This window comes from Doryrhamphus excisus, chromosome 5 (assembly GCF_030265055.1).
Source record: "Doryrhamphus excisus isolate RoL2022-K1 chromosome 5, RoL_Dexc_1.0, whole genome shotgun sequence".
Taxonomy (NCBI): domain Eukaryota; kingdom Metazoa; phylum Chordata; class Actinopteri; order Syngnathiformes; family Syngnathidae; genus Doryrhamphus; species Doryrhamphus excisus.
In genome coordinates this window covers 22,096,289-22,120,106 of record NC_080470.1, presented here as the reverse complement: position 1 = coordinate 22,120,106, position 23,818 = coordinate 22,096,289, and the positions used below count along the sequence as shown (strand labels likewise).

Here is a 23,818-nt window from a genome sequence, read left to right as displayed (position 1 = left end):
TTTAAGAACATTGGATAAGAGCTCAGCATGCATCTCTCCCATGTATTAGCACGCTGTAGTAACGCAGGACAAGCATGGAGGCGTGCAGCGTGCAGAAGGTTACTCATCGAAAGGGCATTTTTACGTATGCACACATGTGCAAACATGTGGAATGGCCTTTTTTATGCAATGTCTGCGCTTTTATCCAATTTAAATCCTGTTGCCATGCGAGAAAGCGCTTGCACTTTACAATAAAATACTGCATGGTCCGAGAGGCTACTGGTCGGACTACAAATCTGGAGCTAATCTTGTTTGGACAGATTTACTACATGAGACAAAAGACTCATGGGCATATATATGTATGTTATTTGACTTTTTCGGGCATGAATGAAATAACCTCCATTCTGGCTCCATTATAGAATACTATGACATATACTATGTCTATTGTTAGTGGTTTCAGTAGCTGGAGACATGACCTCATGAGTTGAGTCAGTTCGTGTAGGACACCACAAAGCGCACCAAGGAGACATTTCCCCATGATTTCAGCCTGCACGGTCTAATTTTAGTTTTTAATAAGCAGACCTGCAGAGGTGCTTGCCAGGTTCACACCAAACCAAGCAGGACATGTTTGTATCCATGGAGACAAGGTCTGACATGCCACAAATCTCATAGGAATGAAAATTGAGATGCATCATCCTTGTCAATTTCATCTCACCATGCCAAAGAGGAGAGCCAGAGTCTCGTAGTCGATCCACTCCACCACCGTGACCAGACTGGGTCTCTGCAGGACGACAACCAACAGACCGTCAAAAGATGTGATGGGAACTAGCGACCAATCTAGTCACATATGGACTCACGTCGCCAATGATGGCCAATGCAGCCAAGGCGGCCAATGAGCCCAACATGGCGGCCAGAGCGCGATGGACGATCTGAAAAGTCCAAGCAGACGACAGAAGGTTGCTTTAAACTTCCCATATATTCATTTATTATGTTAACACATTATTACCCACTACAACATCGATCGCAGCCACAGTTTGCTGGCGTAATTACATCAGGTAGGGCTGACTCTCCGCCATCTCTGTGTGGCGTTTGCATGTTCTCCCTGTGCATGCGTAGGTTTTCTCCGGGTACTCCGGTTTCCTCCCACATTAATTAGTTCATTAATTGGCAACTCCAAATTATACATAGGTATGAATGTGAGTGTGAATGGTTGTTTGTCTAGTATATGTGCCCTGTGATTGGCTGGCCACCAGTCCAGGGTGTACCCCGCCTCTCGCCCGAAGACAGATGGAATAGGCGCCAGCACCCCCACGACCCTTGTGAGGATAAGCGGTAGAAAATGAATGAAAATGTATGAATTACCTCAGGTATTAGGGTTAACATGACAGCAAATACGGTAACATCTTAGCTGTGAGGCCTGTGTGCTAACCACTTAATCGCTGTACAGCCCGGTGCAGTTTTATTTAACTTAAAAATAAGCCTCTTATGTTCATTCATGAGCATAAAGGCCACACACTTGGGAATTTAGTCCCGTTTTCTTTAAATGCAATTTAAATGCAGAATCAAGTGTGTTGTAGGGGAGTGGTTCCTAAGTACTTTCTGTCATGCCCCCACTGGGGGACAAATATTTTCACATACCCCCACCGCCGATTTGAAATACTACAGAGAAAGTGACAATATCTGTTTATTTATCTGTACAGTACGGACTCAAATCCCAATTGAAATCAGCAATAAGCAACAAGATGGAAAGCAGTGAAGCATACAATCATATTCAAACTGCACAAATTCAGACAAGTTGGCAGATCTTCACGAATACTGAAAGTCCTCCCTGCATCATTTGAGAAGCACTGGCTGCAGGGTGATACCCAGGGTTTGATTACATTTGATATTCATATGAGCTAGTCTGCTTGACACAATTTAAAGAGGGCCTATTATGCTCATTTTCTTCCCTTTGTATTGAGTTGTGGACTCCTATAGAGCAGCCACGCACAATAACCAGCACAGAAAACTTTTTATATATTCCAGAATCTGCAACTATTCCATCTGCATTGGATTTCAAAAACAGTTTGTTTTCATATATTCCAGCCATGGTCCGCCTCAGACCTGCAGAGGTGCTTGCCTCTGTAAAAGGGGACCTATTATTCTTTTTCCACTTTTCTGACCTATAAATGTAGTTAGAACTCTGAAAGCTTGGTTTCAGCAAGTTTTTTCTAATACTGGCTTACTGTGACATCACAGTCAGCCAAACTTCCTTACAAGCGTGTTACCGGGTACAAGCTGTACAAGCTGAGTGGACCAATCACAGCTGAGTGGGCGTGCCCGGAGGCAGGCTGTGGGTGGAATAAATTAAAACAGACCGTTTTGGAAATCCAAGGAAATACAGCTGGAATAGGTGCAGATTCTGGAAGATCTAGAAACTTTTCTGTGCTGCTTATTGTGTGTAGCTGCTCTATATGAGTCCACAACCCAATACAAAGGGTCCAAAATGAGCATAATAGGTCCACTTTAAAATATTGACTTTATTCTTGTAAAATTACTACAGATTTTTCCTTTCTTGTTAAATTAAGTTCTTAGAATGTGTCGCTAATACAAAAAGAGGTCGGGCCACAAACGACCACTGAGCCGCACTTTGGAAACCCGTACTCTTTACCATGTGGACCTCACATAGACAATAAAAGAACTGAAGAATCAGCGTTTCTCAAAATGTATTCCCACAAATACATTTGGATCGCAACAAAAAAATGAGCTCCGAAAAGGAGAGATTTCATTCGTATTCTAAACGCATTTCCTGTGTTTTTTTGCTGAAAATGAGATGATGAGGTTGTCCCACCGCCATAGATAGATTGCAATCCTGCGAGAAACCACGGAGAGCTGACAGTACACATACCTCAAAGATGATAAGAACGTAGACGCCCGTCAGGATGATTCCAGCGATGGCCACCTGAGTCTCCACGCTGACGTAGAGCGACTGGTGCGTCATGGACAGCGGCACCACCTCATTGTCCCTCATGAAGGCCTGGACACTGATGATGATGGGGTCGCTGTGTGGGGAAAGGAACTCCTATTTTATAGTTGTTTATTTATCTATCACAGCAGTATGACAATTTTATTAAGTGAGTACTTTCTTTTTGGGTGTTTTGGGTGAGAATGTTATAGACCAGGGGTGCTCATTAAGTCGATCGCGATCTACCGGTCGATCGCGGAGGTGGTACTGGTCGATCGCTGGTCGATCGCGGCGTGACATTAAAAAAATATCATCCTCGCATCAATGCCGTCACTTGATTGATATACAGGGCAGCCATTCAGATGACAACTGAATGTTGCCCTTCGGGCGACCAATCAAATCAAACAACGTCTCTAAGTGCAGCAGAACTTACGATGTCAGCCTATCATCCATCCCCGTTACTTGATTGACATACAGAACAACCAATCAGATGACAACTGAATTTTGACCTTTAGGTCACCGCTCATGCGTAAACAACGATGCAAAGTGCTAAGCTAGTCGGCGAATTGCGAGATTTTAAGCCCTCGCTAAAGTTTATGGTCACTAAAATGAGTGAAGGAGCTGGACCAAGTAAAAAGGCAAAAACATATCACTTCCATACGGAATGGGAGGTGGACCTTTTTTTCACAATGTCTTTTTTGAAGTGCGTTTGCCTCATATGCCATTCTACCATCGCAGTACCAAAGAAGGGAAATGTGGAGTAATGTGGAGGTAATTACAAAAAATGTTAATTATGTGTGTTTTGCAATATTGGCTCATTTGGTTATGTAAGGTACATCAACATACATTGTACGTACAAATACATTTGAAAATAAATAGATGTTTTGCATTTTTGTAGTGGGTAGATCATTTTGACTCGGTCATTTTAAAAGTAGCTCGTATGCTGAAAAAGTGTGAGCACCCCTGTTATAGACGGTGTACCTGCTGAGCATCTCAAAGGTTTTGGTCAGCACCACCTGGTCACTTCGCTCGCTGTGCAGAGGAATAGTCCAGTTGTAAATCACCTGCAGGCCAAACAACATCCAGTAAACAACTTTTGAAAACCAAAAACACCTCCTGTGTGTTGAAAATGTTTCTTTCTACCTGCTGAGTCCTCCTCCTCCGCTGACCAGGTGGATCCGTCTGCTCTACCTGTATGAGGATGTACTCCTGGCTGGTGAGGTCCACCATCCCTCCAGTGAAAGGTCCTCCCACCTGTAGCTTCAACAGAGCGTTGTCTCGAAAATCTGTCAGGTTCATCGCTGTGCGCCGCCGTCCGTTAAGAGAACATTTCTTTTAGTGTTTTCACATTTGATTTGACACGACATTCACGTCCAAGCGGATACAGAAACTGTCGGTGGAAGAGACGGCCAGCATTCTCCAAGGGTTGTCTCGATCTGGATACATGCTGAAGAACAGCTAGAACCGCAACAAAGTGATTGTATTTCCTAATTAGCGTCCTTCAACTCAGCCGTATAGTAGAGCTTATTGCGTGATTAGTGAAGAAATGACATCATGGAATGATGCTGATGCTGATGCTGATACTTACACTGCAGAGAACCACAATCGTGAAGATGGTTGCCACTCTGGACACTTTGAAGCAGCATCTGCAAACACAACAAACACACGTAGTAATCCCCACGCCAATTTTGTAGCTTTAAGCTATCACGGTTTTTAAAAAATATACTAATTAATAAATCATACTGTTGTGTGACTGAATACCATCTATTACTAGTCAAGAAATATGCATATTACATTTGGCCTAAATGAAGCATTTTCACACACAAAGATGGCTAAATGAACTAAAATACAACTTAGGCTTCCAGACGATGCATTCAAAGACGTTGTGATGATGTGTAGTATGTAGCCACTAATGTTACTGAAACAATTTTGCCTTTTATTGCAGCTTTGAATGGTCTCACAACAGCACAATATTCGCTAAAAAACACTAAGGCTATTGTTGTGACCTTCATAAAAACTCAACTCTGAAGGCCCATTTTCACTTCCTGTCTGCCCCGCTCTCAGCTCCCCCGGCACCGGAACACATTTAGAGCAAAGTAAGGATAAGCGGCATAGAAATTGGATCTATTACTGTACACAATACACGACAACAAGAATGTACTACAACTGTGGGGACGTCCATATAGTGGAGAACTGACTTCATACTGCTGGTGAGTTTGAAGCTGAAGCTGAGGTGCTCTATGTCGCTCTTGTCCGACGAGTTGGAGCGTAGCAAGGACAGGCTGGTGACCTCGCTGCCCAGCCGGTACCTCCTCTCCAGGTCCATGGCGCTGCTGTCCCAGGGCTCCTCCCCTCCGTAGAAGCTGGGGTTGTGTACGGTCATGTAGGTTATGCTGGGAAGGAAGCAAAAAAAGCCAACATTTCTAACCTATATGTCACTATATGGTATTATTAGTTTCCGTAAAAACAAGAAACATTACAAATGCATTGCTGTAAACGGCCACAATGTAGCCATTAGGGCATCGTCTGCTTATAGTATGTATCACTTCAAATAGCTGATGTCTTTTGGATGATACTGAATTTATGAGGGGGAAAAACATTGTAATTAAAAAAAATTATAAATATAAATAAATAATCTAGCACAGGGGTCTCAAACTCAATTTACTTGGGGGCCACTGGAGCTCGGGTCTGGGTGAGACTGGGCCGCATCAGGTTTTCAAAAAAAAAACAAAACGCATTTATTAAAAACAGAAAAATGACCTAACCCTAAACCAAAAAAATTAAAAAAACTTTGCTTTGGTTCCGATTTTCTACAAGAAAAGCTCTGATAAAACATTCCACTGTTCACAAATATCTTACTTTATATTTTTCTACACAAAATAAGATGAAAAATAAACAAACAAATCAAGAATAAAGAAAATCAATCAATCAGTAAATAAATAAATATAATAATAAAACAACAAATAATAAAAAATTAAGAAACCACATATAGTTGGTGGGTAGAAAAATTATTTTTTACAGATTAAAATGAACAAAGCATTATTAGAGCCCTGTAGACATGACAAAACACGACTATAGTCACATTTATACTCTTTTTATTTACAACATATTGCACAACTGCAGGGTCTTGAGACACATGCTAACTCGCAAACTAGAGCGCTAGCGACCTAAACGGTAGCCTTCAAGTTATTTCCTTTAAACTTAAATCAGTCAAAAACTCACCACTTCCACACGGATAGGGAGGATAACTATTAACAGTTATTTAACCTTTAACATGAACATTAATCAAACGTAATAATTTTTTCTGGGTACATGATACCATACAGCATCCATATCAAACTTGCAAGGGGCGCACTAACATTAAACTTTCATATCAAGGCGGGGGCCTCAAACTAGTGTCCTGCGGGCCACATTTGGCCCGCGGGCCACGTGTTTGAGACCCCTGATCTAGCCCATTGTAATCTACTATACATGTTGGATAATTAATTCAGTGTCATATTGCAATCTTTTGCTACTTCCTCGTGTCATTTCCAGTGCCAAGATGAATCATAAATTCCCTTCAGCTGGAAATATGGCCACATTATGAACCATGTTGGCCTATGTATATTAATTATGACACTTAGCATTACTAATGAGGGCGCTATGCTCACCTGTCATCTTGAGGGAACCTCAACAGAGGTGACCTCTCTGAGATGTTGGCTGAATTTGTCTTCCCAGTCAGAATATTAACCACACTATAATTGTGCCTGGAAGAAAAATATGCAAAAAAAAAAATCATAGTATCATTTCACAGGGAAACAAAGGCTTTTCATGAACTTTGACCCCATGTACCATGTGTGTGAGCAGACTGCCAGATGCTCTCCTGTCACAACAAGGAAGACTTGATTATTAGATCATTTTTTTTTGTCACCCTGCTGCTGCACTGAAGGACCTGCAAGCTGGTGCCCCTCCCCAGGAGGACCAGCTGGGTCTCCAGGTGGGAGGTTATGTTATTGGTAGGTTTTCTGCTGCTACTAACACGTGACAGATATTTCCAGCACTGTTGCCTTGACCACGCTACACATTTCATGCCACTTTCCTAGACATTACATCCTGAGAACAGGCCCAAGCTAAAGGTGCTTCTATGATCCACAAGTGTTTCAGCATCAAATATATTTCATATCATGTAGTAATACTTGCATACCATTTGGCCTATTTGCGGCACATGGCTGACTTTGTATAAAAAATATCATTTAACAAGAAAAAAAAGCACATCAGGAGTAATTTCACAAGAACAAAGTCAAAATATTACGCGAAAAAAGTATTATACAAAAAGAAAATAACATAATTTTAGTTGCAAGTTGAAAATTAAAGAAAAAAGGAGGTTCTTTTAGTTGTAATATATGTGAGCCATACCAAACTAAAGTTGTAATTTTTGGAAAATTGCATTGGAGAAGAAGTTATAATATTATTGGAATAAAATAAAATAAAAGAAATTTGTAAAAAAAATTATTCAAGAAGAAAATTCACACTAATAATAATGTAACACCTATATCACACAGCTGAGATGCGTTTGTGATACCTTGGTTAACGTCCGCCCCAGTTAGTCTGACATTGAACGCACCAGAGGAACCAAAAAATAAGTTTAGCTAAGTCGCTAGTCATAGCCATAACTATTCACAATTATACACATATTACACACATATTAAAAATGACGCACAAGGGTGTCTAGCGTCCACACAACAAGTGACTTATTTACATTCCATATATTGAAGTCATTTTGCAGTATTTCCACAGGGAAAGGCTGAGTTCGCTAATTAACATGAGAAGCTAAGAGCTAAACTACGCCAGACTAGCTAGCCATTCTGAGTATGATTCACTGTAACAGGCACCTTTCGGCCTCTGGGGGGCAGCAGACACAAGACTTCCTTGGTAATGACTGTAAGTAATACAATGACAGCATGTACTGTAAGTAGTATTAAACAGCAAAATGTTATGATTTGATTCTTTGTGGTGAAATATACAGGTCTACTTTTTTAGTACTGCTTTTATAGTTAAGAAAACATTTTGGAGCATTTTTTATTTACCGTGTATGGCCAGCCAAGAGCATGTCATGTGACACACACATACACATACAGCAAATTCCCAGTAATATTTTTCCGTGTATCCGTGTATGTTTACCCTTTGTAGTTTTGACGTGTAATGTGATTTTGCATGTGTGCTTCCAAAGAATATGGAATATTGGAATATGGATTGTGTTGTGTAACACATGAGCTATCACTTTTTCAACAGCACTTTGTGTTTGTGAAGCACTAAAAAGATGTCATGTTAAAATGTGCTCTTTATTGGCTAGGGAACCGTATATGGTAACTTGATATTCAGTGAGGCAGGAAAGAACTGGAACCTTTGAGTAATCCAAGTCCAGCCGAACCTGAATGTTGTACAATGCCAAAAAGACACTTCTAAAGTCGCACAAAACTTCAAGTGTGAAGCGGCTTTAAGCATGACATCACACGGGACTTTATGAGCCTTCACTTAGAGGACTTTCATAGGAATAACTGATGTTTTGCTTCTTTTTCAGTTCATTATTATTCTTCAGAAGTTACATGAAATACACAGATTTGCATCAGCATGTATACTCATTTTTTCCTTATATATTTTAATAATGATTCAAATTTATTACATTATTAAAATTATTGAAAATTTTATTTGTTTTGGGGGGGGGGCTTTTCATAATTTTTGCAACTTTTTGAAACAACAAGTGTCTTTGAAACATGAAAAGCTGACTCATATCCGTCATTTAGACCTTTTAGTTTTTCATTTTTACAGTTATTGTCATATGTATTTTTTTGTTTTTTTATGTATTTGTATTGTATGTATATTTATGTTTTTTATTCATTTACTTTATTCATCTACAATATTTTTATTTTTTAAATTTTTATTATTAATATATTTGGTTTGTAATTGTTTTATTGAGTTATATGTTTTATTTTTGCAGCTTTTTCACCAAGAAAAGTTATGGGGAATAAGTGGACTTGCAATGGCATCTACACTTTTTTATTATTTTTATTATTTTATTATTTTATTATTTTATTATTTTATTATTTTATTATTTTATTATTTTATTATTTTATTATTTTATTATTTTATTATTTTATTATTTTATTATTTTATTATTTTATTATTTATTTAATTTTAGTAATTATTATTTTAGTATTTATTATTTATATTTATTTATATTAATTCTTTATTCTAATTAATCACACTAATGATTTTTTGTTTTTTGCGTTTTTTACAAGAAGACGTTAGGTTACGTGAGCTTGCATCAGCATCTACATTTTCAATATTTAAAAAAAATTGCGAGAAGAAGACGGGAGAATAAGTTACGGGCATCTACAATAGCAAATGCTAAGCTAAACTAAAATGGTGAGAAAGTTGTCTTTACTGGGTATAGAATGTTGACTGTGAGTCAAACATTTCCTGCAGTTTGACCTTTCCTGCACTACTGGATATCGTACAAAAACACAGCATCCCACCAAACAAAACGACTGTGGTCGTCTTACCCATCTTCTTGGCGAACAGGAACGTAGCCCTGACTCCTGCCGGCCGACTGCTGCAGCTTTTGAGTTTCTCTCCTCTCCGAGATGCCTTGCAGGAGACGCAGCTCATCAAAGTTCCCGGCAACGCCCTCTGGTGACCTCAGGCTGTTGCGGGCTTGGTGGACCGGCGCCGAGGCCTGGGACATGTCCAAGTCCAGGTTGCTTTTGTTCTCCAAGTACATGGTGACACTGCAGCAAGCACCAGGGTGGGAAAAACAATACATCATAGCATTAGTTACTTTCCTAAAAGAGGAATAGAATTAGTAACATGCATGGGAAAGTCACTTTTGTCTTACGTTTATGAAAAGCCTTCATTATGTAAAAGAATTTGTGAGATGTTTCATGAGATTAGGTCTGAGGGCTGCAATTGTTTACCAAAGTGCTAGGGGGCAGTGTTTCCCTGAGTGTGAGCAAACACCACTCTAGTTGACGAGCTATTTCGCTACTCTTGCTAACAGTAACGCTGTTGTAACGTCTGAAACAGTCATTAATTACATTACCAGTAACAAGAAAACAATTATTACAAACAGGATTTGTAGTCTGAATGCTCCCAACTAAAATATAGTTTGAAAAACAACTTTGAACCGTTCTAAAACACGTACTCATTTCAGCTGGATTTTAGAATTTCAGCAAAGTAGGATTTCTTATTTGTAAATATATGAATATGTTTGGTATTACAGCACAGAATAACCTTCTAAATACATTGTTTTACATTATTAGAGCCCTCGAGACATAAAATAACACCCCTATAATAATTTTACACTCCCATTACTGAATATAGTAGACATAATAACACATAATTTGACATAAATAAGACTTGTGCTTGTGTGGTTGGCTGAAAAATGTGTGCGTCTGTGTGTGTGGGGGGGGGGGGGGGGGGGTGCGGGGTGGAAGTGAAATGACAGCAGGGGTTTAGTGTTGAATTTTAACTTGGTGTGTGTTAGGGCTGGATCATCAGCCCATGTTGAACCTGCAATAGCAGGTTTAACTTAATTCAGACATTTTTACACTACACGATGCCCGAAGACAGCTGGGATAGGCTCCAGCACCACCGTGACCCTTGTGAGGATAAGCGGTAGAAAATGAATGAATGAATGAATGAATGATGGTTCATTTTGGAACAACATATGTAATGTTTACTTCAACATGCATACAGAACATCCAAAGCTCCATGTCCCTGTGTGAAAAAGTGATTGCCCCGTAAAGCTAATAACTGGTTGGGCCACCCTTAGCAGCAACAACTGCAATCAAGCGTTTGTGATAACTTGCAATGAGTCTCTTACAGCGCTGTGGAGGAATTTTGGCCCACTCATCTTTGCTGAATTGTTGTCATTCAGTCACATTGGTGGCTTTTCCAGCATGAAGCCATTTTAAGGTCATGCCTTGGATCATTGTCCTGCTGCAGAACCCAAGTTGGTTTCAGTTTGAGGTCACCAACAGATGGTCGGACATTCTCCTTCAGTAGAATTCATGGTTCCATTTATCACAGCAAGTCTCCCAGGTCCTGAAGCAGCAAAACGGCCCAGGACCATCACACTACCACCACCATATTTTACTGTTGCAATGATGTTCTTTTTCTGAAATGCGGTGTTACTTTTACACCAGACGTAATGGGATGCACACCTTCTAAAAGGTCTCTAAGGTCTTGGGGATCATCAAGATGTTTCCTCAATTGAGATGAAGCAGTGGTTTTGCCACGTGTCTTTCTTATGGTGGAGTCATGAACACTGACCTCAACTGAGGCAAGTGTGGCCTGCAGTTCTTTGGATGTTGTTGTGATGTCTTTTGTGACCTCTTGGATTGTTGCTGTGTTTTGGGGTTGAGGGTTGACCGGCTACTCCTGGGAATGTTCACCACTGTTCCATGTTTTCACCATTTGTGGATAATGGCTCTGACTATGGATAGCTGGAGTCCCAAAGCCTTAGAGAGGACTTTGTACCTTCTTCCACTTGAACTCAGATTTTTTTTCTCCCTTAATAATTTTGTGTTCAGTTGTGTTGTCATTAGCTAATATTTTAAATTTGTTTGATGAGCTGGTTTGAAACCGGCTTTGATGAGCAGATTCATATTTTTTTTCCATGATTTATGAATTCATGAAAACCTATTATGAAAACCATGATATAGTGAAGCCACAAAATGTCTTCAAAGTTGTCTTTATGCTTGAACGATACTGTGGTTTGTACAGATAAATAAATACTACAGTAATTACTCAACAGTAATTGGGGCCAGAAAATAACTGAGAACTTTATCCACATGCCTCTTCTTGAACGTAACATCGCTGCGTCTCGCTGCTGTGACGTTCCACTCTTTAAATAACTGACGGCGCTATCGCCAACACACGCCATGCTGGAAATACAAGCCTGACGGGGATTTACCGTCGCCAACCGTACCGCGGTCATGTCCTTAAGGCTTTAAGGGTTTTACTCAAGCAGAAAAAGTCGATTCGACACACTCTCTAACATGCTGAAAACCAAGATGGCGAATGTGGCCCAGCACAAACAGTGATAACACAGACGACACCTTCCAACAACACCGCTTCAAATCCATTCCATTCATTTCAACTGTGGCAAAGGAGTGTGTATAATTTTTAAAAAAGCAAGTTTATCATGCGCTTTTACACACACAGCCCACGGTGGGAGGCCCCACAATCAGTATCATTCTTGGGCGGCGTGAGGCCCGTCACATGAATTGGACAAGGCTGTTAGGCCTGGTGTGAAATTGTCATGCAGAAATTCTCACAGGCACACAAGCCCAGGAGTCAGTGGACAGCGAGGATGTAAAAACAAAAAAATGGGAAGTATATGTTCATTCGCAACAATCAGGACAAAATACTATCTATAATCAAATACAAACTTGTCCCCAATTTTACAAGACCTAATTTGGCAACACTTTCAAAAAGTAGGATTATGTTACATGCAGCAGAATGCCCTGAGGCCACCCAATTTGATGGAAAAAAGATGACGACCAGGACATTTCCATTAATTTCTTAAAAATAAAAACGAACAAATGGAAAACCAGGACAGGATGTGAAAAAAGGACATGTCCTGGGAAAACAGGATGTTTGGTCACCATAAAAAAATCATTGTTTCTGGTAAACTTCCTTAAAGTACAGAAGTGGGCAAACATTTTGACCTATTTATATCGGTTTTCATGATTTCAAAAAAAAACCCGGGACACCACCTGTTTGAACTGCTACCTTCAAGGAGACGGTACATTTTAGTGTCACCTATTTATGTTTATGTTTATTTAGGCTTTTTATATGTTTTTAATTTCTTTTATTATAGCTTTTATGTACGGTCGTCAATCATGCACTGACTGGTTTGCACTTTAATTTCGTTGTATCATAACAATGACAATAAAGATATTCTAATTCCAACTGATATCCCATTTTTATGCTGATATCGGGCCAATAATTATCGGTATCAGATTATCGCACTACTACTTTATTCCCATACTATAACTTGATTTTCCAACAGTGATAACTATATTTTGTTTCGTTTCTCACATAAAATAAGACTTTATTTATTGTTCATTCATTCATTGATTTGTGCTGGAGCCTATCCCAGCTGTCTTCGGGCGAGAGGCGGGGTACACCCTGGACTGGTGGCCAGCCAATCCCAGGGCACATACGTATAGACAAACAACCATTCACACTCACATTCATACCTATTGACAATTTGGAGTGGCCAATTCACCTAGCATGTTTTTGGAATGTGGGAGGAAACCGGAGTACCGGGAGAAAAAGGGTGGAATCAAACTCGGATCTCCTAGCTGTGTGGCCAGCTAACCAACTTTCTCTTATTATGACTTTTAAAAAAAATTACTTTAATATTTAACTGTATATCACTAAAATGACATTACCTCTCCTCAAAATATTATATATATGTAATTTAAAAGTGACTTTATTCTAATAAAGTTACAGCTGGTTTTTCATTCCTGTTATTGTTGTTTTTGCTCTTCTGTAAATTTTTACAGAAATTTTATCGCCAGCATATTTTGACTTTATTCTCATACATAACCTAACTTTGACCTGAAATTGAAACTTTATTCGTAGTTTTTTAGGTTTTTCCTAACATGATTTTTTTTCTTTCATCTTTTACAACTGTATGCTACCAAAATGTCATGAATAATAATACTAATAATGTAATATAATGCCTACAAGAGGGCCACAATGGCCACGAGCCGCACTTTGGACACGCCTGCCCTAAACAAATGGACTCGTTCTTTACCATGTCCACACCAATAGGGATATTTGAAAAAGTTATTTAGTACTTTCAGATATTTGACCATATTTCTATGCCGAATTTTCCAAAACGGCAACTTGAGCATTTGTGTGTGCATCAGTCTTTCTGCAGTATTGCATGTTTCAACTGGATTAGGAATTGAACTGGCTCCAGCACACAGGATGTTAAATGGGAATGACAGGTAGTGGAATTCAGTTGGGTGCAATTCAAAGAAATTCCTTAGCGCTAAGTAACAGAAAGAATTTGTCACGTTTAACAAATGGTTCTTGGTTATTTTCTGTCATGTTTTGTCACTAAGGAGTACGAAGGGAACTGAGAAGATGACAATATGTATTTATTGATAGTATCTGTGCAAAACCACTGGATGAGATGCGAGCGCCATCATCTTTCAAGCATGGATAAAGACTCTGAATAACAGACCTGCCGACGTTCAAGAAATGAGTCTGAGTCGTCGTCCCCCCCCCCCAGTCTACTGTAGCGCCTTCCTCAAAGGCGCACATTCATGGTATGACCCTCTAACGCTACACGTGAGCTCCAGCCGGGCCTCCATGTGAGCAATAATCCCGGCGGATTCATGCAACCTTTACACCACTGACCGAGCACATGTCTGACGCTGCTGACCCGATCCACTGACCCCCCCCCCCGCTACAGGCCGCTCAGCTGATGCCTTCAATGGACATCAGCCTCCATTGTTTCCTCTCATCCTTGGAAAGACTTCATGGATGATGAATTATGTGGTGAAACTCTAAGAACTAGTCCTTCACCCTGTACACGAAAGCACCCTATCCTGTAAAGCACCCTACGCATGGTTGACTGCATTATTCATTCAGTGTGACTGCTATATAACCCACCATGGGGCCAAAGGAAGTTACAATTGGCAGCAGAAGGTCAATAACACTATTGAATTTAATTTCACCAGACATTGATGAGGGCTTCCCTCATCAACAATAAGTTCCATCCATTTCTCATTTTTAATTATTTTACTGTAAATCTAGAATTATTCTCCATCAAATTCATTTTTGGATTTAAATGGATTGCCATCATTTCCTGTGGGAAAAATGACCTCGGTTTCTGAACGTTGCAGTTTTCGTCAAAACTTCTAGAACAAACTGATTAGGTACCACCGTACCACAAATTTGTGAACATTCATTATAATGAAAAACTTTAACAATGATTTGGAGTGCATGAGAAAGCTACAAACGTAGCTCTTTTTGACCACATGGTAATTTATGAGCAATGAGTACGTTGCACACCACAGCAGCTGTAGAACCAATGTTGCACAGTGGGTATTTGCCTTTGATGCACCTGTTTATTATATATTGAATTATTTATTTATTAATAAAGCATTAAAGCATTAAAATATGTATTTGTAAATGATATGCATTATATTAACTTAATTTAATAAATATAAGTAAAATAATATGTATAATAGACTGTATTGATTGCAAATAGTATCATGTATTATTATATAAATTATTTTTAATTGAAATAATTAAAACATATTTTAGTGAAATGTTTATACTATATTAACTACTGTATATATCCAATATGTTAAAATATTTCATATAAATATATACATACCAAACATTTAACATATACAATATTTTATGTTTAGTCTATTTTTTTAATAATAATAACATTGTTATTATAATTAATAATAATTAATATATTATATAGTAAATTTATTATATTATCATATTAATTTTAAAAATTGTTTATTCATTATACTTCATATGCAGCTACTGACACCTAGTGGAGTTAATTAAAGTAATATACCTGGAGGTTGCCTACAGCCACTTACTTATAGGAATTAATTTTAGTTAATTTCATGTATTCATTACATATCATATCATTTATTACATGCAATTATTGTAAGAAATTAAAATGTTGTACAGTATAAAATTACAATTAACATAATATATAATAAAATACAAAATAATTAAAATAAACATATAAAAAAAACTTGATGTATGAAATGTAATCATATTGTATATAATTTTTATATATTAAAGTTAGAAATATTTATCAAAACATTATTTTACATTATTTTGAATAACATATTCAATATTATTAAATAATATTATATATAATATTTTGAAAAGCATATTATTCAAAATAATATTTGTAAATATAACTGAAAATGTAATATTCAGCCTTTGATGATGGAAACTACTTCTAAGAAAATACTTTGGTTACATAAATCCAGTAATACAATCCAGGTAGTACGCCTTTTTATAACTCCTGGAGGAGCCAAAGTGAGAGGTTTTCACTTTTCAAAACCTTTTAGAGCAAAGCTTTGTCGGCTGGTACATACCGTTTATGGCGGTGAGGATGATGATGATGATGATGGGGATGAAGATGAAGTGTGAGATCCAAGAGATGAAGTGTTCTGGTTCTGTTGGTCTGCAGCCGACCTTGTAAAACTGAGGAAGAAGATGAAGGAGAAAGGGGAGGCTGAGGCGTTGATGTCCTCTCTGGTGCGCCCAGCGAAGGAGGCAGATGTTCCTCAGCACTCGGTTGGAGAAGAGCTCAGCATGGAGGGAGGAGGGAGGAGGGGGAGTAGAAGGAGAGAGGAGGAGGGGCACATTTGCTAATAGCAGCTTAACACAAGACTTTCTCATACCAACGCTACACACACACCTCCTCCTCCTTCACATCTACTCCCAATACTCTGGATTAAACTCATGTTGACAACATGGGAGCAACACACGAGGATGGCATTTTAAAGGGGACCTACAGTATGATGCTCATTTTCAGCCCTTTATATTGACTTGTGGACTCCTTTAGAGCAGCTACACATCATAACCCGCACAGAAAGCTTTCTAGATCTTTCAGAATCTTCACCTCTTCCAGCTGGATTTCCAAAACGCTCTTTGTAATTTATTCCACCAGCTCCGTGCTAACACGGTGAAATCAGAGCAGAGCGAAGTGAGGGCAAGCTTGTACCTGGGAATGCCCATATAAGGAAGTCGGTGTAGTCGGTCTTAGAAAAGAACTCTCTGGAACCGAGTGTTTACAGCCTCCTGCAGAACAAAAGTTTCAGCATGAGGTCACCAACAGATGGCCGGACATTCTCTATCAGCAGAATTCATGGTTCCATTTATCACAGCAAGTCTTCCAGGTCCTGAAGCAGCAAAACGGCCCCAGACCGTCACACTACCACCACCATATTTCACTGTTACTATGATGTTCTTTTTATGAAATGCGATGTTACTTTTACACCAGATGTAATGGGACATTCACCTTCCAAAAAGTCCAACATCTGTCTCGTCAGACCACAGAGTATTTTCCCAAAGGTCTTGGGGATCATCAAGATGGGCGTGACCTGAATTGAAATTTTATATCATCATACTAATATTCATCGTCATACGTATATATGATGATATATATATTATTCATTCATTCATTTTCTACCACTCATCCTCTGTGTGGAGTTTGCATGTTCTCCCTGTGCATTCGTGGGTTTTCTCCGGGTACTCCGGTTTCCTCCCACATTCCAAAAACATGCTAGGTTAACTGGCGACTCCAAATTGTCCATAGGTATGAATGTGAGTGTGAATGGTTGTTTGTCTATATGTGTCCTGTGATTGGCTGGCCACCAGTCCAGGGTGTACCCCGCCTCTCGCCCAAAGACAGCTGGGATAGGCTCCAGCACAAATCAATGAATGAATGAACAATAAATAAAGTCTTATTTTATGTGAGAAACGAAACACAATATAGTTATCACAGTTGGAAACTCAAGTTATAGTATGGGAATAAAGTAGTAGTCCGATAATCTGATACCGATAATTATTGGCCCGATATCAGCATAAAAATGGGATATCAGTTGGAATTACAATATCTTAATTGTCATTGTTATGATAAAACAAAATTAAAGTGCAAACCAGTCAGTGCATGATTGACGACCGTACATAAAAGCTATAAAAAAGAGCCTAAAAACATATAAAAAGCCTAAATAAACACATAAGGTGACACTGAAATGTACCGTCTCCTTGAAGGCAGCAGTTCAAACAGGTGGTGTCCCGGTTTTTTTTTTTTAAATCATGAAAACCGATATAAATAAAAAAAAATAAATCTCGCCCAAAGATAGCTGGGATAGGCTCCAGCATCCCCCGCGACCCTTGTGAGGATAAGCGGTAGAAAATGAATGAATAAATGAATGATATAAATGTACACACACACAATACAAATATAATTCTATAATAATGTGCATTTCTTTTTTTTTTTTTTACTTGAAACATGATTTGTTTTCCTGATGAATGGATTCAAATTTAGTCCAGAATGTTGGTGCTGATCCAAATTAGGATGTTTAAGCCTTGATGGAAGGGTGCAAGGGCATCCAACTGCAAACACTCATGTTGGGACGCCTTCAAAACTAAATCTGTGACATGAAGACTATTAGAGGGGATTAGAGATTGGAAGAAACTTGATTGATCCCCAGGGTAATTAATGTTGTGTTATATTGTTATTTGCGGCGTACATGAAGTCCAAGGAGTACTGTTAACATTATTGTGTCTGGTGTGTTTATTTATTGTGTCTTTTCAGATTCGTTTTAGCTTTTTCTTCTCTGAAGAGACTCACTGGAATGTCATCCGCTGATCCTAACACTCAACAACAAAGTAAGCCAACTTCACAGATTTAAGGAGCGGAAAGGTCAGACAGATCAGCGACAGATGGCATTTTAGGAACATGCCCCCCAACCCCACCCTTCCCACACCATCTATCTTTATATATGACATGTTATCTGCTGCATTTGATAAACACTGCACTTTGCAGCTATAATTTGAACTAGGGCTGTCAATTGAGTAATATGATCGTGATTAATCACATTTTGTCCATAGTAAAGTCACAATTAATCGCATTTAATTGCAGATGGAAATAAGTTTTTATCCATAATAAGTAAGGGAAATATCTTTGTAGTGCAACTACAACGATAATTCCATCAAATTTTATGTAAATGGATATCAATTTGGGAACTTTGGGCCAAGGTTTAAAAAAATACAGTCAGCAAGCATATTTTTGTATTACTATTTTTCTTTATTATTAGCATATTAGCTCTTAAACTTGCCCACAAACCACAGCAAATACAAAATGTGAGCAAGTGAGACCTCTCACACTAACATGTTTTGTTTATTTGTGTCAGCTCAAAATAAGATTTGTTTATTTATGATACCGGTTTTTAATTCTAAATGTTTTTTGAGTAAAAAAGCCTATTTAGGAAAATTCAGAAATGATTATTATTAAAGAATTGCCTCAATGCACCTTTCCTTCATGAAATGTACAAATGAAAATACCTAAAACATTGGGCAATAGTCATAAAACATTTAATCCAAATTGCAAACCTAGTGTCATTTCATTTCTTTTTTAAAACCCATTGAAATACATAAAAATTAATAATTATATTATAGTGAATATTATTTTATTACAATACTGTAACTATTTCCACAGTTTCTGAATGTTTAATACGATTTGCGATTTGTCCTACTTTTTCGACGGTCATTGAACACTCCGAAGTACCGTTTTCCGATGCAAAGAGGGCTGTATGGATGTATTTGGATGTATTTTCCCCCTTTTTCTTTCACCTCATACTTGCTCCCGAATGCTGATACTATGTGGGAATGCATAAAGGTAAGATTTGATGACTTTAAGTGCTAATGTGCATCATTGTGGTAGTTCTATGCTAAATGGCTAACGCTAGCAAAACACTGGACTTCAGCCACGGTCATCACATTGACAGCCCGTCAATAGCAGCCGGAAGTCCAATTTAGCTGGCAGTTCGATGCCAAAATCATCAGAGAGATGTAAAAATGTGAAAAGCACTGGTTAGTTGGGCCACTCTTATGCCAAGGTAGCACTGTATATGACAATAAAAACAATACCTGCACTGCTCCAGTCTCTGGCAGGCCATGGAATCCGTGAGAAGTCAAACACAGCGACAGTAGATACAAATAACTTTGGTTTTGCTACAAGAGCCATCTGCCAGGGCTTTGAAGCTAACTTTACCAATCTAAATACTCTTTTCTTTCTCCATTTCCCATCAATATTTGTTCCAGCTTGTAGCTACAGTTACCGTGCTTCAGTCAAACTACGGTGGGGGCCGAGGGTCAAACAGGAGGCGTGCACGTTAATCAGCATCAAAAAAATTGCCGCCGTTAAAGGGAACTTTGACAGCGCTAATTTTAACATTTTATGTCGAAAGTGTGTTTGTGTGTGTGTATATGACTTGGGCAGGATCTTAGGAGGCTAAAACCAGGGTCATATAGGTCTCAGGGTCAGGTTGCGGTCACCCAGGTCACTTTTGGTTGTTTAGAAAAACAAACAAACATGCACTGCTAGTGAAGTTCCACAAGTGAAAGCTTAGCTTAGCGTAGCTTATCTTAGCTTAGCATAGCTTAGCTTAGTTTACCTTAGTTTGGCTTTGTTTAGTTTAGCTTATGTTAGTTTAGCATAGCTTAGCTTAGTTTAGCTTCGTTTAGTTTAGCTTATGTTAGTTTAGCATAGCTTAGGTTAGTTTACCTTAGCTTAGTTTGGCTTAGCTTATCTTATCTTAGTTTATCTGCATAGTGATTAGCATTGGGCACTTTTTCATCAATACACAATGTTGGTACATTATCAATTTATCAAAGCACCAAGCTGGAGTTTACTTGTTTGTGTTCAAAATACAGTAAACCTCGGATATATCGGACTCGGATATATCGGAAATTCGCTCACAACGGACAGATAAAAAAGAACCGATTTTTCTGTAATGCATTTCCAATAAAAATTCATTGCATATATCGGATTTTTTATAACGGATTTCGCCTATTTCGGACAAAATCTCCAGTCCTGTTCCAATGCATTTCCATTAAATTTCCCTCGCATATATCGGATGGCCGCATCGTGGCGCTCTGATTCGCCGAATCGTGACAGGCCGCTATACGACGTCATTTGCAGCGTTTGCAGCGTTGCCTGCGCGTCCAGGTACATTGGAAAAATAGTCAAGGAAGTGCCTTTTTATAACGGATAAAATCCGATTTACGCATATACCGGATATAAATCCGATATATGCGTAAAACGGACATTTACCGGTATACGTATATAACGGATTTTGCTTATATCGGACAAAACCAGTGGGAACAATTGAATCCGATATATCCGAGGTTTACTGTAACTTGAAAATTTCTAAATGGATTTGGATTAAATTTTGAGAAATTGTCGGAAATGGGATATTGAAGAACTGATTAAATTTTGGGAGTGATCCAGATCCCTGTCTGGATCCAGGAAATGTTTAAAGTGTTCTTTAACGTTGCGAAATAGGAGCATTTTCAGCATTTGTGCATATAACTCCACAAAAAATGGTCAGATCGCTTGTAAAAAAAAAAAAATGCAGTTCCCAGCAGGTTCTACAAAATATCATAGACTGATCCAAAAAATTTAGGTTTATTATTTTGGTATGAATCACAATATTTGTGGGGGGGAATATGCCGTAGATCTGTGCTCTTATGTATGTAAAGTAAGAATCTGGGTTATTCTGGGTTATTGGCTTTAGACCTCTGACTGTCACACACAATTTTTGGCAAAAACCACAAAATCCTCTCCAAAAAAAAGCCAGTGAAATCCTGGGGGGTCCGCTAAACTGCTGCCAATGTTGAAAAACTCAACTTAAATATGTAAATAAAGCATATTTTTATTATATTGGTTGAAATCCTGGTCTTCTGGTGGTTAAGCTTACTAAAATGACATGGCATACATATCTGTGGAACATTGATGCCAGCTTCAGAAAAGCCCAAGTGGATGCAATGTTGTAGACAACAAATAAAGCTCAAATCATGACAACTTTTGCCATAGCTGTTTGGAAAATATTTGGCTGCCATCAAGTCATGCATCTTAGGCCGCAGCAATCAGAAAAAAAAAAAAGCTGGATTCGGCGGAACCAATTGATGGTTTGTTTGCTGGAAGTAAGCACCAACAATGTCTGCCATTGAGGAAGAACAGTCACCTGCTGGGCTGCACGTACACGAGGCACCCCGAGGGGGTCCCTTGTCTCGTGGAACGCCGTGACTTGTAGTACTCCGCTCGTACAACAGAGAACAGTACTACAGCTGACTGAAGACCGTGTTTGGACACAAGGCCACGTTTCTCCCATCATCAAAGGAACGTTGGGAATTTGTTGATTTTTTTTATGGGTTTTACTATAAATAATTACTATATATTTACTATAAATAATAATTCTAGGACATCATTTATAGAATGCTACTTCTTTACAATCCTTGGCTTAAATGGTTGTTACTGTTGCTGTACTTTACAGCGGTACACAAGATGTAGATGTATGTCCGGATGGACAGATCAGTAGATAAAGGGGTGATCAGACAGATGAATGGATGGACAGATAGACGATACAGGTGGTTTTGTACAGTTAAGGATAACACAAAAAAACAGCTGTCATTTCATGAGAATAAAGTGCAAATATTGGGAGCAAAACATTATATTACATTATATGTCATTTTTGGGGCTGCACAGCGGTCAAGTGGTTAGCGCGCAGGCCTCATAGCTAGGAGACCCGATTTCGATTCCACTCTCGGCCATCTCTGTGTGGAGTTTGCATGTTCTCCTCGTGCATGCGTGGGTTTTCTCCGGGTAAAAACTAAGGTTGGGCATCGTTTGAATTAGAGTGATTCCGGTACCGATTCCTCATTTCGATTCCGGTTCCTAACGATTCTCGATTCTTCGATTCTGGAGCCTATCACAGCTGTCTTCGGGAAGAGAGGCGGGGTACACCCTGGACTGGTGGCCAGCCAATCACAGGGCACATATAGACAAACAACCATTCACACTCACATTCATACCTATGGACAATTTGGAGTCGCCAATTAACCTAGCATGTTTTTGGAATGTGGGGGAAAACTGGAAAACCCATGCATGCATGGGAAGAACATGCAAACTCCACACAGAGATGGCAGAGTGTGGGATTATACTCGGGTCTCCTAGCTGTGAGGTCTGCACGCTAACCACTTGACCAACGTGCAGCCCTTTCACCAATTACTTTACTATAAATTTCTCAGTCCATTGCATGATATGATTGTGTTGCAAATATTGCACTGTTTTTTGTCAGAATTATTTCATTCATTTGATGCATCTTTGCTGGTGTTTGCGGGAATCCATAAATTGTCTGTGCTGCGTATCCTCACGGGTATGCTGGAGTCTATCCCAGCTGACTTTGGGGCGAGAAAACACGCAACACACAAGGAAGCCCTTTATGCAACGTGATAGATGATGAGACTGTCTCATGCAGCCAGACTGTATGAGAGCACCTGACTCTCAGCAGCGTCATGCACTTGGCCATTATGACTGGGAAAAGGACTCTTAAGTCCACAAAGAATGTTATTGATATCAAAGCCAAGTCTTTGGAAAACTGTGCTGCTTTTGAACTGCTCAGACGAAAAAGACTACACACACACTCACCATCGGGGGTCTTCCTCCAGCCACACACACAGTGTGGGGGGTTTGGGGGGGGGGGGGTAGTACGAGGTACGAGGTGATATGACCATATAATGACTAATATAGTGATATGTATAGCACATCATGACTGGTTCAAGACTCTTCATTCTTGTATTTAGCAAACATCAATTGCTTGTATTGTTTCTTGAATTCGCTAATTGTTTGAGGGTCTCACTCAATCCATTCCATAGTTTGATTCCACATACTGAAATGCTATGGCTTTTTAACGTAGTCCTAGCATAGAAGTGTCTCAAATTTATTTATTCCCTGAGATCATATTTCTTCTCTCTTGTAGAGAAGTATTGGATGACATTTTTAGCTAATTGGTTATTTTTAGCCTTATGCATTATTTTAGCTGTTTGAAGATGAACTATGTCGGCAAGATTAAGTATTTGTGATTTTAGAAATAAGGAGATATATGTCAGATATTTTTTTTGTAAAAAAAAAAAATAAAAAATATCGAATTATTTGGGGGGGGGCGCTGAAGTCCCCCTAAAATAGGCCTAATGACGCCACTGATCAAGTACATCCAACTTTACATTCTGTAGTATTGTACCTGGGCATTTACAGTATGTAGGGATGAAAGAAATCTTCCT

General features: G+C 38.9%; 1 protein-coding gene across 2 annotated transcripts in view; it reads right to left on the bottom strand.

Annotated features, from left to right (window-relative positions):
• Window positions 1–19,842, bottom strand: part of oca2 (oculocutaneous albinism II) — a 49,348-nt gene extending 29,506 nt beyond the window's left edge. Inside the window, exons 1-14 of one of the 2 annotated variants that reach the window (XM_058074142.1) lie at window positions 19,625–19,842; window positions 16,989–17,070; window positions 16,692–16,768; window positions 16,060–16,168; window positions 9,466–9,690; window positions 6,574–6,669; window positions 5,122–5,316; window positions 4,512–4,569; window positions 4,309–4,381; window positions 4,067–4,224; window positions 3,905–3,987; window positions 2,867–3,020; window positions 837–908; window positions 695–760 (exon numbers count right to left, since the gene is read on the bottom strand). In XM_058074142.1, the coding sequence (XP_057930125.1) occupies window positions 695–760; window positions 837–908; window positions 2,867–3,020; window positions 3,905–3,987; window positions 4,067–4,224; window positions 4,309–4,381; window positions 4,512–4,569; window positions 5,122–5,316; window positions 6,574–6,669; window positions 9,466–9,683 (1,173 nt within the window). In that variant the 5' untranslated portion in view covers window positions 9,684–9,690; window positions 16,060–16,168; window positions 16,692–16,768; window positions 16,989–17,070; window positions 19,625–19,842. Of the gene's footprint in view, window positions 1–694; window positions 761–836; window positions 909–2,866; window positions 3,021–3,904; window positions 3,988–4,066; window positions 4,225–4,308; window positions 4,382–4,511; window positions 4,570–5,121; window positions 5,317–6,573; window positions 6,670–9,465; window positions 9,704–16,059; window positions 16,169–16,691; window positions 16,769–16,988; window positions 17,071–19,624 lie in introns of both variants that reach the window. The other variant, XM_058074143.1, reaches the window with a different exon arrangement.
• Between the last annotated feature and the right edge of the window lie 3,976 nt (window positions 19,843–23,818).